Source organism: Sminthopsis crassicaudata, chromosome 6, assembly GCF_048593235.1.
Source record: "Sminthopsis crassicaudata isolate SCR6 chromosome 6, ASM4859323v1, whole genome shotgun sequence".
Classification (NCBI taxonomy): domain Eukaryota; kingdom Metazoa; phylum Chordata; class Mammalia; order Dasyuromorphia; family Dasyuridae; genus Sminthopsis; species Sminthopsis crassicaudata.
Genome location: NC_133622.1, coordinates 16,952,973 through 16,967,685, shown reverse-complemented (window position 1 = coordinate 16,967,685; position 14,713 = coordinate 16,952,973). Strand labels below are relative to the sequence as shown.

Sequence of the window (14,713 nt, the reverse complement as noted above, 5' to 3'; positions counted from 1 at the left end):
AAGTAAATGTTATCCATGCCTAGAGAAAAAACAATGGACACTGAATGTGGATTGAATTGATCAGATTTTTATTGCACAATGTTACAAATATGGAAATATATGTGGAATTATACATGTAAACAAAAAAGAAAGAAATGAAGTAAAAAGGAGTTGGCTGAGGACTTTTCCTATGTGGCACATTCTACTAAGCAAAAAGAATGAATGGTAGTGATTGTTGAAATTTTTTTTAATAAAATTATTGTAAACATAACAAAATTGACAATATATACAGATGTTCTTGCTTATATTGACTATTTAGATAAAGATATTTTGTAATTAAATATTTCCTTCCAAAGGTGAGCAATATAAAATCTGACTCATACATGTTATTTACTATCCAATAGAAAAACTATACAATCGCTGACTATACATCTGTTCAGGTAGAGTTACATACAGTGGAAGACCAGGATAAGGGTCCATATGTCCTCAAATAGGTGACAGGGGATTGGAGGAATGCTTGTTCTTCCTCAGTCCAGGTGGCCCTTTCCTTCATACTCTGTGGAAATGGGAAATTTGGGGAGAGAGCAGTTAGCTGGAATTAGGTGGGAGGGAATCAGAGGGAAGAAAAGTATGTACTGCCATCATCACCATGCCAGCTTCACTGGAATCTAAAAAGATGCTCGTTCACATGCCATATTCCCGGGACCTTTGTCCCCCCCCCCCACTGCACACAGAGCTTGGATCTATACCAGTCACCTAGCAAGTAACAGCTGAGATTCATACTCAAACTTCAAACAAGTCAGACATTGTTTCCACCTTTTCTCGTTTTCTGACTCAAAGGAGGGCAAAGAGGGGAAGTTATCCATACCAATCTATGTGGGGGACAGGGGACTAGTTGCAGATGGGGGTGAAACTTCACCATCCTGATTTGTTTATTAAGACACAAGCTGTAGATATATGGTCATTTCTTAGGAAATTCAGCTTGTGAGAACAAGAGCTAGGGATGGTTCTCTAGCCCCCAAGTCACTGTTCAGAGGCAGCTGAGACCTCTGCAGCAACCAGCGACCCTTTGGGATATGGAGGATCTTTCAAAAAAGGAACCCCGGTGCTTATGGGAAGGATGGAGTGGGAAGTTGAGGAAAGAACAGAAGGTCCCAACTGTGCATTCTGACCTGGAGGGAATCTGGCAAAGTGCTTCCAGAGCTGGCCAGAGTAGTCAGGATGGTCATGGTGGTGGTGCCGAAGTTGGAGCCCAGGGTCCGGGGGTACGCTCTCTCCAGGCTGATCACTCTGATGCCTAAGGGGGGAGAGGGAATACAGGTTCAGTCCTGGCTGGGAATGACTCAGCATGGCAAGACCAATGTAAAAATGGAGACATGGACATGGGCAAGAGGAAATGGGAGGAAAAGGGAGAACTCACCAAACAGAAGAATGATGGCAGACATGAACACAGAGCTGCTCTGCACCAGAAATGTACTCCAAGCTCCTACAAGAATGGTGAGGTAGTCCTTCAGCCAGGCAAAAGGAAAAGGAAAATCTGGGGGAAAGAAGAAAAGGCCCCGTTTGTCCAAGTGTCCTGACAAATCGCTATTTCATCCTAACAAAAAAAACTCTGGGAGGTAGATTTTATCCTCATGCTAACAGAGGAGGAAAGTGGGGTAAACAGAAGACAAGTGACTTACTTGGAGGATTTGAATTCATATTCCTTTCTCTAAGCCCTCTGTGCTATCTCTTACAGTCAGCCCACTCCTTCTTGCCTAATAACTGTTCTTTAATTTTATTAATAACTGTGATGATTTTTAGGATTTTAATGAGAATATCTGATTATTTTGGGTGGCCAGAGAGGGCCACCACAGCCATGCTCTGCCCGCTTGATTCCTTTTCCTTGGACATTCTTCTTCTGTGTTTGTGTATAAGGTAGGAGGGAGATGGAGCAGCTTGGGACAATGATCCCTGGCCAACTACTGAGGACAGTGACATTTCTAGAGCCCTTTTGTATTTACAATGACCTTAGCGATGATTTCTTTATTTACAAATTCATTTTCTCAGAACATAGAATTTTCAAACTTAGAGACAGAAAAAGTAGAGGACCAGAGGAAGGCCCAGGAAGGGAGGAATTCTACCTGTATTGATGGTCTTCTTAATCACCGTAGCAATTTGTCCCTTGAGCATAGAGTTCAGGACTTTGACAATCAGGATCAAACAGGTGCACAGGACCAGCAAGGAGAGGGCCAGGAGAATGAGTCCAATGGTCAGGTCAGAGAGACCGACATCCACAAATGTGTGTTTGCCTGTGGGAACCGGAGCAGCCACCCGTCATCATCTCTCTCTTCCTCTTCATCACTTAACCCAGAAACAGTGTTCTACCCAGCACTAGCTCTTACAAAAAGTGGTTGTAATTCAGCGATTTACACAGTCCTCCCCAAAAGATCTCAGGAGATATTGAAATTAAATACAAATAACATTTAGCCCTGGTCCCACACAGATTTTATAAAAAGCCATTTTGGATTTCTAAAAAGACTTAAAATGTGAGGACATGAGGTTTAACTGAAAGATTTCCTACTCACACTTTGCAATGTTCTGTTTAGATGTTGTGTTCATGACGGTGCAGGTCGTGTTCCCATTGGTCCAGGAGAAGCTGGGAGAGTTACAGTTTTCTGGTGAGGGAACAGTAACATTTCTTAATGCCTAGATGACACAATAAAGGAAAAAAAGCTTGTTATTGAAAATAGTTATTTTGGAAAAATCGATTTCATTGCACATGGCCTACTAGCCAATGAATCCTCACTTTCCCAGTCTTCTCTACTCCACCTTCCCCATAATGCTTAGAAAAGTCCTTCGGTCTCTGTGCTTGGTCCATAGACCATGGAGCATCTAAAGTCCAGACTCTGGGTTACTTCTGAAGGTCAGCTGGGCTGCACTCAGCCTGAGCACTGTTACCCTGGAATGGGGACCTGAGCATCACTTGCTTTAGCTCTGTCTTAGAGAAGCATTCTGCTCCACAGAGTCTGAGGTAGAACTAAGGCAGGGTGAGGAGAGCTTTGGTATAGAGCTGATATTTACCACATATTTTGCTCTTTTACACCAAGTCTTTATCAGGCTCTTGTTTTTGGCTGCCTCATTTCCCATAGCAATTTCATTTATGACTTTTTTATCCAGCTGGAAAAGCAACACACATGAGGAAAGAGTTAGCTTGTTCCTCACCTATAATTTGTGACTGAAAAGTTACTCTCCCAGGGGCTCCAGTGCACAGAAGACAAAACCCTGATGTATATAAAAGGGACACAGATTGGTCTCGTTCCCCAAGGACCTCACTTCTACATGGGACTGTCTCATCTTAACCTGACCCCCATCAGGCCAGATAGACCCTTTTGCCCTATTCTGGGGGGCCAGTACCACCAGCTCCTTGAAGCCTTGAAGGGGCTCGCATTTGGTCATCATATCTCCCAGTGCCTGGTTCAGAAAGGCAACAAAGCAACCAACAAAACAGTGATTGGGCCCCAAATGGCAGAATGGGGGTGCTGAAGAACACAACTGCCAATGTGGAGGGCCAAGCAAGCCCTTTAGCTCCACTCCCTCAAATAAAATGGGGGAGTCAGAGCAAGGAAAGGCATGTCTAACCGGCACTACAGATTGGGGGAAGAGACTTAGAGCTCTGCTTTCACAGGAACCTAGTCCACCACTGGCACCATTTCATACTCATATTAAAGTCAGAGGGAGTCTTGATGCTCACCCGGATAATGAGTTGGGTGAAGGGATCGGTGATGACTTTCAGGAGGTCAGGGACATTTTCCTCGCTATTGATATTAAAGGTTTCCACGATGGGATCGGTGAGGTGGTAGAGGTAGCCAGTGACCACCTCCACGGGCAGCAGCACCAGCACTAACAACCAGTTAAAGTAATCGTGGACAGTCGCTCCAGCAAAAGCCCTAAAGCAGAGAGAAAAAAACAAAGCAATTAATGTGATGGGTTTTTTTCACTCTGAAATTATACCCCCCCCATCCTTTCTTATGGCACAATAGCATTCCATCACAATCATATGCCATAAAGAATGTCTGAGGCCAGATTTTAACTATTCTTCTTAATCTTAATGAAATCATTATCAATTCAAGGTTATTGAAATCGCAGCTGAATTATGTGAACTTCTGAGTAGTTATTCCACACTCTGAAAGAACCACTGGAAGAGCAAGATGAGTATCTAGAGCAGAGTAAAGATTCTCACCTTTATAAAATACAGTTACAGCAGTGATTAAAAAAAAAAAAAACAAAGCTACCTACCTGTGGAACCCATTTCTGTCTCTAGCCTGCATGAGGGCCACGATGGTCTTGGTCACTGGAGTCCCAATACTGGCTCCTATGATGAGGGGAATGGCTGCCTTTACTGTCAGCACTGTCAAAGGAAAAAAAGAAAATGAAAAGAAAATAGGGAAATTCGTAGGGAAAAGCTTCAACAAGCCAAGGAATTAACTTAGCAAAAAGTTAGGGAAACTATGAAGACCAAGAAAGAGGAATCTTTTCTACAATGTCTCCAACCAGTCAGTCACCCAGTCTTTGCTTGAAGATCTGGGTGAAGAACAACTCCCTACAGCGGCAACCAGGTGCCCACGGCTCTAAGTGGGGCAGGGCAACTGGACCTTTACCCATAGCAAAAAACGAGACCACTGGCAGCAATGTTGGGATATGTGGGCATGGCTCGGATCGAGACTGTAGCAAGCTTGGAAGGATGGAAAATCGGGGAGATGATGACTCTGGGGCACATAGGGAACAATTTCACAGTTCTAAAATTTCGCATGAAGTTCTTTCAAGAGATCCAGTTTGGCATAGGGACTGGGGCACTGGGGGAGAGGGGAACGTGCTGACTCACGTGAAGAGGATACCAGGCTGACAACAATGGATATAGAGGTGAGGAAACTCTGCACCAGGACTGTCACCAGCACGCCAATCATCAAGCCAGCCACAGGGTTGTTCAACACTGAACCATCTTGGAAAATCTTCCCAGCCATTTTCCCTGCAAAGAGAATGGAAAATTTTAAATTATACGTGGTTATATTAGGGACTTCTGGGCCATAGACCAAAGTTAGAGGCCCCTGTGGGGGAAGGAGGAGTGAAGAAGAGTCACTGGCTGCTGAGGAAGGCAATGTGGCAGAGGACAGTGAGGGCTGAATTTGCTTAGAGCGGGGATTGCCACATAAATGATCTAGAAATGCTTATTCCCTTTCCTGATATGGGTTATTAGAGGAAAGAGAGAGACAGAGACAGAGGGAGGGAGATTGGGAAGAATCTGTGGAGAGGGGGTTAAGGAAGGTCTCCGGGAGGCTGATTTGGACAAAAACGACCCCAATTTTCTAGTTGCTTTCCGGGGACAAATTTGACTTCTCACTCTTTCCACTTGAAACCATTTCTGTTGCCAACACAACATCTAACATCCAAAGATGCATCTAACACAGATGCCAATCTCTGAACCCAAAGCTATGATTCAGACATCAATGCAAAGATACAGAGGGTCACCCTCAACGCAACTTTTATCTGATGACCTAAGGTGCCCAACTATCACATCCTTCCACACAAATTTTTGATTCCTATTCCCCAAAGTGTCTTTTCCCCAAAGACTAGAGTGTAAGTAGGGAAGAGGGAAGAGAGAAGGGCAGAAAGAATGGAGAAGCATCTACGTCTCTGGAGTGGATGAAAAGATGAGACATCTTGGCCAGGAAGAGTTTAAGAAAGGGGACATTACTTGGGTTGAGTTGGCTAGTTGGTTGGCTACATGCTGAACCAAAAGCAACTCTTAAGCTACAAAAGCCACGCAGAAACTTTTGATCTGTGCTGATATCGCTTCTCATACCTCCAACCAGTAGGAAAGCGCTGCCGAGAACATCCAAGGAACATACAAAGAAGTAGAGAAATCCCAGGAGGAGGATCCCTTTTCCAAACTCTCTGAAGACAGCAATTATTTTCCCTGTGGTGTCTCTCTCTGCAAAAACAAAGAGGAAGAGAATAAGCTTTTATTCAACACCTACTCTGTGCCAGCCCCTGTGCTAAGAGCTATACAAATTGCTTTAGTTATTGTGTCCATATATGTAAAGCTTGCTCTTGTGCAGGTGCACATACACACACACACACACACACACACACACACACACACACACACACACACACACACAAAGGATCTGGCATTTTCTGGAATCTTGTCCTATCTCTTTCTAGCCAGGAGAAGGCTGGCTGGGGTTTTGCTTTTGTAAATGTTCCCAATGATGCTAGCCAGCTCTAGGAGGCTCAGCCCTTAGCTGCTGTTAATCCAGCCCCAGCTCTTCTCTGAGGCCAACAATGCCTCATCTTCCCGAGTTCAAAGTGGATCTCAGAGGCTTACTCGTTGTATGACCTTGGGCAAGTCACTTCTTCCTTACCTCATTTCCTTATCTATACACATGGTCACTACAGAAAATGGCAAAGCATTCTAGGCTCTGTCAGGAAAATTGCAGAGAGAACTGAACAATAACAGAAGGGGAGCTGGCGTTACCTGACCACTCCATCCCTGAGTCCCTAAAGTCAGGAACATCCTGTAGGTCTTGCTCCACCACTGGCTCTTCCATCACTGGCTCTTCCATCAATGCAATTTCACAAAAAGATGACAGAACTTCTATCTTACTTATAGGAGAATAGGCATTATCTGCCAAAGAAAGTAAAAAACCATCAGGAATAAGGTCCATTTCCCCAGGGGAGGAGAGGAAGATAGCAATGTCATGAGAGAACAGTACTCACTGCTAGGGCTTCTTTTATCTAACTTTGTCTTTTCCAGATATAGTGGATCTTCAGTGCTCTTCTTAGCATCACAGTGGGAGTTTTCCAATGGAGATAGAGGTGGAGTTGCCATGGTCTGAATAATGAAATTTAAAACAAAATATGCATCACCATTTTAGATCACCATGGACTGCAGGACAATTAATCACACAATAATAGCATCAACAAAACAAAAACCAAAAAATAAGTTCTAGAGCTCATTAAAACTCATTAAAAAACAAAGAAACAAAGGGTGAACTCATGGGGCCATTTTGTAAATTTCATCCCTACATTCGGCTTTGCTATTACATCATCCCTTCTCCCTGCATTCATCCTTTCTTTCCTCCTGCCCCAACTTCATAATAAATCACTAATCCTGGTCTTAGTCATTGCCCTCCTGGATTCCTCTACTCTTCCTCATTAATCTCTAACGTGTAAGTGTCTCATTCAAGTATCATTTTACAGATGAAGGAACTGAGGCTACTGCAGAAGGAGTCCCAATATCTTCCAGATGGGAAATAGCAGATCTTCTGCCTCCACAGCCAGCCCCATTCCTACTCCTAACTTCTGCTCCCTCTGGCCATCCTTGCCATCAACACTGCATTAAAATTTTGTATCCTTTCTCTCTTGGCATTAATTAGCCCACTGCCCTCACCTACAGAAGCCTGGAGCTTCTGCACCCTTCTAACATCCAAGGGGATCAATCCTTCCCATGTGCATATTCCCCTATAAAAACTGCCTCCCCATAAGTCTGATAATTGGCCCACATCAAAGCCCCAAAGCTACTGAAAAGTGATAGCTCTATGACTCCATTTTTTTTTCCTGCTGAGGCAATTGGGACTAAGGGACTTGACTAGGGTCACACAGATAGGAAGTGTTAAGTGTGGGAGTACACATGTGAACTCAGATCCTCTTGATTTCAGAGCTAGTGCTCTGATCCACTGAGTCTCCTAGCTGCCATTCTTCCATTCAGAAAAAAACCCTCCTTCCAGGGAGAGCAAATAGCCAACCATCCCTTCCCCACAATCTCTGATTCCCCCTCAGGATAACCTTGTGAAATCCCTGGGGATCTGGGCTGTGGGCACACTCTGCCCACTCAATAGACAGCAGAGAGAAATATGTGGATGTCTAATAAATAGCCTGTGCTACTTTAATCTCAAGAGCTAAAGAATCAAAAGCTGAAATTTAGTGATTAGTGAAAACTGATTAGTGAAAACCCCAATTGCCTCAGGGGAAAAAAAAAAAAAAAGAAATCTAGTGATTAAAAAAGGAGGTAGGGAAGTGCCACAGTGGATTGAATGCTAGACCTGGAGTCAGGAAGGCAACTTCCTGAATTCAAATGTAGTTCCAACCACCAGCTTTGTGACCTTGGGCAAGTCACTTAATGCTGTTTGCCTCAGTTTCCTCATTGGTAAATTGAGCTGGAAAAGGAAACCCAACAACACCCTGCAGTAGTTTTACCATAAAACCCACAAATGGGTGAAAGAACGCTCAGATCAGACAGAAGACGACTGGGCTAAAATTTTTAAACCTCCCTTTGTGCTCCCCAGATATGCTAGAGGATACCAGGAACCCTCTCGGCCAGCAAGAAGTAGAGCTTTATGGAGAAGAAAAAAAAATAGAAAGAACCTTTGGATGACTAGGAGAGAAAGGAGAAGCTTTGTCCTGCACCAAAGGTCTCCAGGAGGAAGCAGTGCTTTCCTTTGTCCCTGCCGAATCCCGGCAGGGACGGCCCAGGCTGGCTAGGGGCAGCTGAAGGAAGGCCAAACTCCAGCCAAGCTTACCTGTGGTCTGAGGGATCTGTCCAAGGTGCTTAAAGTGGCCCAGATGTGAGCTGTAGTGGGAGCTGGCTTCTCGGCACAGGGCAGGGGGGGCAGTCCAGGGAAGGGGCCCACAGACTCTCACCCTCGTTCTCGATCACCAGGGTCCTTTCTCTTTCCAATCTTTAGCCCGGCCACAGGAGCCGGGAGCTCGATTCAGCCCACTGAGAGTTGTGGATACTTCGGTGCCAGTCTCCCCAGAGGCCCAGGAATGTTGCTTCAGAAGAAGGGAAGGAGACGCCAAAGGAGCTTCTTCTGCTGCTCTGGCTTCATCCACCTGGAGGACCGCTTTTTATAGCACTACTGAGAAGGCGTGGGTGGGAAGCCTGGCTGATTGGGGCCCTCTGGACAAAAGCCTACACCATTTACCACCTCAGCTCCTGTTCTCACCTCCTAGAACCCACCCACCCACCATCAGCCCATTTCCAAGGGAACGTTTTCCTCAGGTTCTCATTCATTTTGCAGAAAGAAATGCAAACTAGAGAGAAGCAGAGCAGGGGGTCCAGTGCATTAAAAGGTTGATATGTAATGAGCACCCATTGGTCTTTATTGGGGTTCAATCAAGAATTTCAAGACTTTGGGCTGATCACTTGGTTCACCCTTCACTTCAGTATCTTTTTCACTCAAGGCACATCACTGAAGTTCCTAGTAGCCCACACCATTGTCTAACTATCCAAGTTGAAGAGGTGTCAACTAGCCTTGGTGGGCAAGTCCTTCATCCTCCATTCCCTTTATTGATGAGTTCACAGGTCTAGTCCCAAAACAGCCTTCCAAACAACCCAAACAAAAACAGACTAGGAAAAGACATGCTGCACCTAGATAGCAAACCCTATCACATTGCTTGTCATCTAGGAGAGGGGAAGGGAGAAAAATATAGCTCAAAATCTTATAAAATTAAATGTTGAAAATTATGTTTACATGTTATTGGAACAAATAAACTACTATGGGAGAGAAGGGGGCTGGAGAGGGAATCAAGAGTTGCAACAGAATTATCTTCCTAGCCTCCATGGGAATTCTCTTATATGTATTTACTCCCTACCCAACAGCTTTGCAGCTCAGAGAGACTGCTGGCACTATCTGTGACTTCCTCTTTCACTTCAAGCCACTAGTCAGAAATGACAAAACTGTCCTGCTCAGGAGAGGCTTCCCTTGTCCTCAAGTAGTTGCAGGATCAATCTATCATCTTCCAATTCTGGAGGGAATCCCCACTGATAAACCAGAAAGCCCTCACTGGGCCTGATCTGCACCTACTGCCCTTCCACATTATTCCTCCAGACTGGGAAATGTGACCTCCAACATTCAAATGCACAGTGGTGACTTTGGCTCAATTAGTGAAGACAATCTAGGAAGCAAATTGTAGATCATACTTTGAGATTGAGGAGAGAATTTCATTGAGTCCCATTATTGTTCTATTGGAACACGACTTCTAGTATTTATCGAGTACTTGTCTTAACCCTTCAATAACAATTTCAGAGAGAATTTGAGAGGGAGGAAGGATGAGTATGTGACGTGAAGTGTCACCCAATTAATCAACCAACAACTTTCCCTTTAAACATCATCCTTTTCAGATGGGAAGCCATTTTTCACCATTTACCAATCAGTTATCATTCTTTCAGCACTGCGTGTTAACTAAGTTAACTAAGGACTATGCATGTGCTATTTTCTATTCTTGTACATAATCACTAAAGTCCTTCAAAGGTCAGCTCAAAAATAGCCTTTTACTTGAAACTTTCCTTGAACTTTCTGTCTCTCTCTGTCTTTCTCTCTATATCTGTCTGTCTGTCTGTCTTTCTCTGTCTCTCTCTGTCCTCCCTTCACCTGTTCCTCCCCCCGACATGAATCACTAACAAGATACAAATACTATTATTAGGAAAATCTAGGTGCTGCACTGCATATAATGCTGCACTTGGAATGAGGAAGACTTTCAAATCTAATCTCAGACACATAATAGTTTGGGACCCTGATTTCCTCAGTTCCTTAACTATAAAATGAGCTGGAAGAGGAGATGCAAACCACTCTAGGATCTTAACCAAGAAAACCCCAGATGCAGTTATAAAGAGCTGGGCATGACTGTACAAACAACAATATTATTGGTAGAGTAAAATTGGGCAAAAAGTGGGTAAGAACTATAAACTTGGGGGCTCCCTATGGAATAGTAGAATAAACACTGGATCTAAAGTTAGAGCACTTGATCCTCACTTTCTCTGTGACTTTGGAGAACACTTATAGCTCACAGGTGTACAGCATTTACTATGTTCGAGGCACTGTTTTAAAAACTTTACAAAAATCTCATTTGATTCTTACAAAACCCCGAAGTCATTCCCATCTGATCATCCTCAAAGTTTCTATTACTTCAGTGTATTTCACGTTGCTTGAATTTGTGTACAGTTATCCAGGTTTTTCTGAAAACATCCTTCTCATCATTTTTCATAGAGCAATAATATTCTATCAGAATCACATGACACAATTTATTCATCCATTCCCCAATTGATGGGCATCCCCTCAGTTTCCAGTTTTTTGTTCCGAGAAGAGAGCTGCTGTAAAGAGCAGTAATTTGGGGGACATATAATTAAGGCTCAGTATGAGTGATTTACTTCTACTGTTAAGTGTCAACTTGTAGAACTATACTAAGTGCAGGTAAAGTAAATAACCTTTATCTTATCAATTCCACTGAGTTAACACCTTCTTTTAAGTAGACTTTACAAAAGTTCTGGCTCTCTACATCACCCACATTCCTTTGTTTTTGAACAGAGATAGGCATGCCCTCCCTGACTTCTTAGGAATGTGAGAACCCCCAAAATGAGAGCCCAAAGTATACTACACACAAGGTGTTAACTCAGTGGAATTGAGAAGACAATGGGTATCTAGTTTACATGTACTTAGTATACTTCTACAAGTTAACACCTTGTAGGATTAAATCAATACTACTGAGCCTTAAGTATATTTCTCCAAAGTTGCTGCTCTTTACAAGCTGCTGAAAATATTTTTGTAGAACTTATAGGTTCCTTTTCTCTCCTAAAAAATTTCATTCAGGATTCATGCCTACTAGTGGTTTTGCCAGTTTTAATGATTTTATAGCCCTTTGGGCAAGGTTCATGTTATTAAAAAGGGGATTCTTACAGGGACTAGATGACTTATAATGTTTCTCTCAGCTCTGAAATTCTATGATTCTAGTAGTGATGTAACCTACTTTCTCTGATGCCTCAGTTACTTGCAGGGCTCACAGTAGGTTAGCACTTGGTAGGTGCTTGACAAATATTAGTTGAATGAATAAAGAAAGTAGTAAATCTCCTTTCATTTAGCACTGGCCTCAAGAAAGAAATGAAAATGTTGTCATAGTTTTATACATGTTATCTTTCATTTATTCAGCAAAGAGTTAGTAAGAATCAGCTATGTGCAAAGTCCTCTATTAGACACTGGGTAAATGAAAGTAAAATGACAAATGAAAGCAAATGAGTTTTAAAAATATAATAAATAAATAAAAAGGCTTTCTTTCAATGAGCTTACATACTACTGAAATTTTGCTATGAATTTTGAGTAAAAAAAAACAGAAAACAAAAACAAAAACAAGGTTTTGTATTCCTTCACTGAAAGTAGCCTCATATTTCACCACTAATTTTTCTCTAGCAGTTCTTGCTCTGGGTCGGTGAATTTTTAAAATAAAATAAATTATTGATTTATGACATTTCAATGTAATCAATTTCTTTTGTAATCCTATGTGTTCTGTTTTATCTATTTACAAATATTATTTGGAGAAAGAATACATAGATTGACCAAAAGGTCCATAAAACACACAAAAAAAATAAGAATGGCTAATTTAAGGGGAAGCAAGGTGGCAAAGTACAATGAAGAAGACATGAGTTCAAATCTTATGTCAATTAATTCCCATAATTCTGGAGAAATAATAAGGAGGGACAGAAGAGAAAACCAAATAGGTGTCTGAAACATAGGACAGGGCCCATGCTGAGGAAGCTGAGGGCAAGTGGCTTGCTCACTATTGTCCCCAAAATACCCAAAACAAACAAAAAACAATCACAATTCCAGGTAGGATATTGTTGGAAAAAGACACTAGACTAGAAGGCAGAAGAACAGAATTCCGATTTTAGCTCTGCTACATATCATGGCAACTCATGCAGTTTTTTTCATTTGTGGTGGTCAGCTTCTTCATTTATAAATTCAGAGAACTGGACAAGATCTATGAAGCCCCTCCCTTGCTTCCTTCCTTTCTCTCACTTCCTTCTTTTCCTTCCCTCCCTGTATTCTTTTTTCTTTCTTTTAGGAGCAGACTGGATCATCTGTAAAGCCCCTTCCTTCTGTCTCTGTCTCTCCCTTTTTGCTTTTTTTTTCTTTATTCTTTCTCTCAACATAATTCATAAAACAATGTATATTAAAAATAAATAAACTTTTAAAAGTAAAGATATGTCAGAGTTTAATTACTCCAACTTTGGCTATCTGTTAACTAAAATGGAGATGTTTGAATTCCTGTTCATCTATAATAAAGGGTAAGTCCTGATCAAAATAGAAAGTGAAAAAAAAGGAAGATACTCTATCATCTCTGAAGTTCCTTTCTTCTTTTTTCTATCCTGTCTTCCTCCATACCAGTGAGTTATCCTATCTCATTCAGATTGGAAGTGTAACAGCCACTCACTGTTCACCTGAGCCTGGTGTCCCTCCTTGGGCATGGTGGTTTTCCACTTCTGCAGGCTCATCCTATTGAAGCCAGGCTTAATGGAGACACCCGATGGGCTCATGAGCTTTGTAACACCTTAGAACTTCAGGGCTCCAAGGATCCACCAGCCTCGGCTCCCTAGGAGCAAGGACTACACATGTCAACCAACAAACACAGCCAGTTCCTCTCCCCTTTAACAATCTAGGAGTGCTAGTTCTCCTGAGATGAGCTTCAACTCCTTTTTGGACTTAAAAGTGTCTTACTTGCCTCTTTCTTGATCAAATGAACTTATTTTTCATACTGAGAAAAGAACTTCCTAGTTCCTCTAAATATCAATGTCTGTGCACCTTTAAACTACATAAATACCAAATTAAGATAACTTTTGTCAAAAATTACACTTCTTCTGTTCTATAGTACTGATGTTTTTAATGAACTACTTTTTATAGCTTTAATCAAAATAATCTTTCATAGTAAAATTATCATTTAATTCAGTGATTACTTATTTCTCTAATGCAATTGTGGCTTTTTTCATTAGGAAAAACACAACTTTCTTAACAGGATTATGCTCAAAAATGTTTGTAATGAAATTTTTTGATTTGGTACTTGAGGGTGACAATGGGCATGTGTGTGAATGGAAACCGGCCCATGACTTATTGCTTTCTTCCATACAAGGGTAAGAAAACATATGGATGTTTAGTATTTTTTTTCCATTGTATAGGACACTGTCAACTATTGACAGTCACTCTAAAGAAGCTGGAAATAAGCAATGTTTGGGGTTTGGTCTTGTGTGATTGTTATTTTTTTTCTATTTTTAGAGAAAAGATTAAATTTGAAATATCAAACTAACAAGTTCCAGTAAAGTTCCTTGAAAAGCAAAAAAAAAAGTTACAATCCTTCAGGGATATCTGAGCATGGAACTCTAAGGGGGGAAAAATCAAATAACTTCTGTGATCCATTCTTCTTGACCAATCAGTTCAAGCACAATGTCTTTCCAAAAACATGTCAAAGCATACCAAGTACACAGATCACAGGAATAATGCAAATGGAAAAAGACAAAGTGTAAAGGAGATCAAAGAGGTACTTAGGTTCTGTATTTATAGTATGCTTACGAACAAGTATAAAAGATGAACATGAGAAGAAAATGGCAAACTACTCCAATATCTGTCAAGAAAATCCCAAATGGAGTCATGGAGAATTGCGACACAACTGAAAAAGTCACAGTAACAAAATGGGTGTTTTCTATTGTTTACCCCACAAATACATAGGGAGTTTACTTCAAACTTTATTAGTAAACTTGTTTACAATACTTTTTCATTGGTCGTGTGTCCTATAAAATGTTCCATATAGGTTTCATTTATTATATATATCAATTGTATGAGAATATATACATGGTGCAATATTGAGGCATCTTATTTTCTTTAATGTTTTAATAATTTGTATATAAATTTGTGATTTAATTTATCTCCTC

General features: G+C 41.5%; 1 protein-coding gene across 1 annotated transcript; it reads right to left on the bottom strand.

Annotated features, from left to right (window-relative positions):
* Positions 1 to 404: 404 nt before the first annotated feature.
* LOC141546558 (sodium-dependent phosphate transport protein 2B-like) lies at positions 405 to 8,769 on the bottom strand. The gene is made up of 13 exons (XM_074274489.1): positions 8,541 to 8,769; positions 6,739 to 6,853; positions 6,497 to 6,646; positions 5,822 to 5,950; positions 4,844 to 4,987; positions 4,258 to 4,369; positions 3,713 to 3,908; positions 3,043 to 3,138; positions 2,547 to 2,667; positions 2,103 to 2,270; positions 1,400 to 1,516; positions 1,152 to 1,276; positions 405 to 535 (listed from the first exon to the last, which is right to left on the bottom strand). The coding sequence occupies exons 2-13, from the start codon at positions 6,848 to 6,850 to the stop codon at positions 416 to 418; spliced, it is 1,590 nt and encodes a 529-aa protein (XP_074130590.1). The 5' UTR covers positions 6,851 to 6,853; positions 8,541 to 8,769; the 3' UTR covers positions 405 to 415.
* Positions 8,770 to 14,713: the final 5,944 nt, after the last annotated feature.